Source organism: Sorghum bicolor, chromosome 3, assembly GCF_000003195.3.
Source record: "Sorghum bicolor cultivar BTx623 chromosome 3, Sorghum_bicolor_NCBIv3, whole genome shotgun sequence".
Taxonomy (NCBI): domain Eukaryota; kingdom Viridiplantae; phylum Streptophyta; class Magnoliopsida; order Poales; family Poaceae; genus Sorghum; species Sorghum bicolor.
Genome location: NC_012872.2, coordinates 12,820,838 through 12,823,726, shown reverse-complemented (window position 1 = coordinate 12,823,726; position 2,889 = coordinate 12,820,838). Strand labels below are relative to the sequence as shown.

The 2,889-nt window shown below is 45.2% G+C and overlaps 1 protein-coding gene across 1 annotated transcript; it reads right to left on the bottom strand.

The window, feature by feature from the left end:
• LOC8054683 (probable mediator of RNA polymerase II transcription subunit 26b) lies at window positions 491-2,370 on the bottom strand. Its single transcript, XM_021456123.1, has 3 exons — window positions 1,828-2,370; window positions 1,649-1,717; window positions 491-577 (listed from the first exon to the last, which is right to left on the bottom strand). The coding sequence occupies exons 1-3, from the start codon at window positions 2,368-2,370 to the stop codon at window positions 491-493; spliced, it is 699 nt and encodes a 232-aa protein (XP_021311798.1).

Sequence of the window (2,889 nt, the reverse complement as noted above, 5' to 3'; positions counted from 1 at the left end):
ATCAGGCTAATAAGAACAGAGGTGCTAGCTGCAGACGGAGTCGACATTCTGTGGTTATTGGGATCCACTGATTTGGTGCTGTTTGCTGGCTGTGTAATGGATTAAGTGGTGATAGATCTTTAGCTTTATTATTCTGCCTGGACTGTTGGCTCTCTTTATTCAGGTGCTTTTGGTACTGTGTCTTCTGCTACTCTAAACTCTGTGGCTCTGTATCGATTACCATACTAATAATAATGGGAATGCGCGGTGTATCTGGTGTTTGGGAAAAAAAAAACAGTGGAGCGGGAGGGTTTAACCCAAAAAAAAGTGCTCCAACACATTATTTCAAATAATGGAATGCTGATGAACAATGATGATGATTTAAACTATATATATGTCGATGGTCATGTTAGAAAAATCTTTTCCAACAGGGGTCGACGACTCGACGGGGGTTAATAGATATAACAAAACAAATCAAATTTAACACTTAAAATCGGTTGAGGTGATGATCTTACTTAATGATTTCGTGCACGAGCATCCTGATTTTATGTGACTTGTGCTTGCTCACTGCCACAATTGCACCCCCAATTTCTGTACTCTGCAAGTGCCAAGAATTATGTATCATCCACACACACTGGAACACCTAGGAACCAACGATAGCTAGCAACAATATAGTACAAATTGTTGTGCAGATATAGCGAATGCTTGAACATGCGCACTCTATACTGTATGTATTCCAAGCACTGTTCTAAGTAGCCGGCTATAATCTTTAGCGGCTAGTTCAATGTTTTAGATATAGTCAGCTATAGCCTGATTTTGTCTCGGGGAAAACTGGGGCTAAGGTAATCCCCATTTTGAGCTAAATACTTTTTGCCGCTACTAACTGATCCACTAAATAGCATCCCAGCCCGCTAATTAGGCTGGGGAAGCTATGAAGAAAAGATAATTGTATATGAACTGATGTGTTTGTGCTATGTATCATGAATAAATTGATATGTTTATGACACTATCGATCACCTAATTATTAGTTGGTATTTAATTTATAATATCTAGTTCATCTTTTAGGTTTATATATGTAAAATCTTCTAATATTTAACATGTTTTTTGTTGATCCACGACTAAATGGTTTAGTCTGCTTAATTAGCCTCTGGAAAAACTAGCCTCAGTGTTCTAAATAGACAGCTGTTATCTTTAGTGACTAGTTTTTCCAGGGGCTATAAACCTATTTAGTGGCCGAACAAAAACATGTTAAACATTAGGGAATTTTGCACATATATAAACCTAAAAGACGAACTGATATTATGAATACCAACAACTACCAAGTGATAGTCTCACAAACACACATCAGTTTATACATGATACATATCACAAACACATCAGTTTTCCTTGCAAAAAAAAAAAAAGACAAACACATCAGTTCATATCTTTGCTCAACTTTGGGAAGCCATGTTTGGTTCCCCCGCCTGATTAGTGGGCTAAATGGGATTCTATTTAACGGATTTAGCGGGCTAAATCCATCTAATAGCGGCAAAGAAGTGTTTAGCTCTAAACCTAGTTTAGCATAGCCCCAGTCTTCCTAGACGCTAAAGCTGGTTATTTAAAACATCGATTCCAAGGCATGCAGCTTTGCAAGCTTCATCCCCCTAGCTATACGTATACGTATACGTACCTTGATTTTATCCGCAGTGAGCTGCATCAGCTGTAGCCTCCTCAGTGAATCGAACAAGTTGTCAACTGACTGCGCAACAATGACAGAAAACTATGGTAAGATAAATACAACAAATTAATGCATCCATGATTCAGATCCACAAGCTAGGGTTACAATTGAGTACTCTTCCAGTTTGCTACCTGCTCAGGGTGATTCAGGAGGATTTCCTTGATCCGTAGAACCTCATTAATCTCCTGGGTTTCTGCGTCCATCTGATCCGAGAGTGACTGCAGCCACTCCATCCCGATCGCACCGTAGGCAGTGTCGTCGGTATTATTGTCACCGTCGCCATTTCCGTGCTGGGCAGCGGCGATGCCCTTTTTCTTGTCGTTGTTATCCTCAGGCTCCTCCGCAGGCGCGACCGTGCAGCTCGCCAGTTTGCTTCCGGCCTTATCCGACACCTCCAGAGCTCTACCGCTGCGCTCGCCTGCAGCCCTTCCCTGCGGAACCGCCGGCACGGTCCGCGCGGTGTATATCTGCCCCACGATGCCGTCACGGCGGCGCCGGAACTCGTGCGGCGAATCGGTGGCAGCGACCAGGATGGCTTTTTCGATCACGTCGTAGATGTCGCGACCGCGGAAGAGCTCGCGCCACGGCTCCAGCCCCGATTCGTCCGCCGCAGCACCGGGCAGCGAAGAATTCCCGGACGACGACTTCATTCCTGGAGTATCCGTGCGCTTCATCAGTGCTTCAAAAATTCATGAACTGGATAGATGACGAAAAGCTATGGCCTTTTGGGACAAGAGAGCCAGATACCTCTTCGGTTTGTTGCAGCGACTCACGAGTCTCACACGACCGTCGTGCCCGGCGCCGTGGGCTTCTTAGCGGAAAGTAGAAAACCGAGATGCCGAAAGCTAAACGGAGCAAAAAACTGAAGGATGAAGATTGACGACGACGATAGAGGGGCTGACGGAAAACAAGTATATACCTGAGACTGCGAGCGCGCTGGACTGGATTGCGACACCACCGCCGCGGAGAGAAGATCTTGACAACTCCCGTCAACACCGGCCACCTAATAATAGCTACACAAGCACAGGCAGCGAAAAGCACGACGACGACCCCCTGGATCGGCGGCTGTGCTCACCGCTTCGGCTGCAGCAAAATATTCTCAGATGACTTGCTGTGGCGGCGCCCTTGAGGTTGAGGAGACTGGAGAATTGTAGATTGGGATCCAGGTAGAGTGTTGTGTACTCTGCACTGTT

Coding starts and splice junctions, on each gene's coding strand:
- LOC8054683 (XM_021456123.1), bottom strand. CDS start 2,370: ATGAAGCGCACGGATACTCCAGGAATGAAGTCGTCGTCCGGGAATTCT. Junction 1,718..1,827: donor TCCTGAATCACCCTGAGCAG/GTAGCAAACTGG, acceptor ATTGTTGCGCAG/TCAGTTGACAACTTGTTCGA. Junction 578..1,648: donor TCACTGCGGATAAAATCAAG/GTACGTATACGT, acceptor TGGCACTTGCAG/AGTACAGAAATTGGGGGTGC.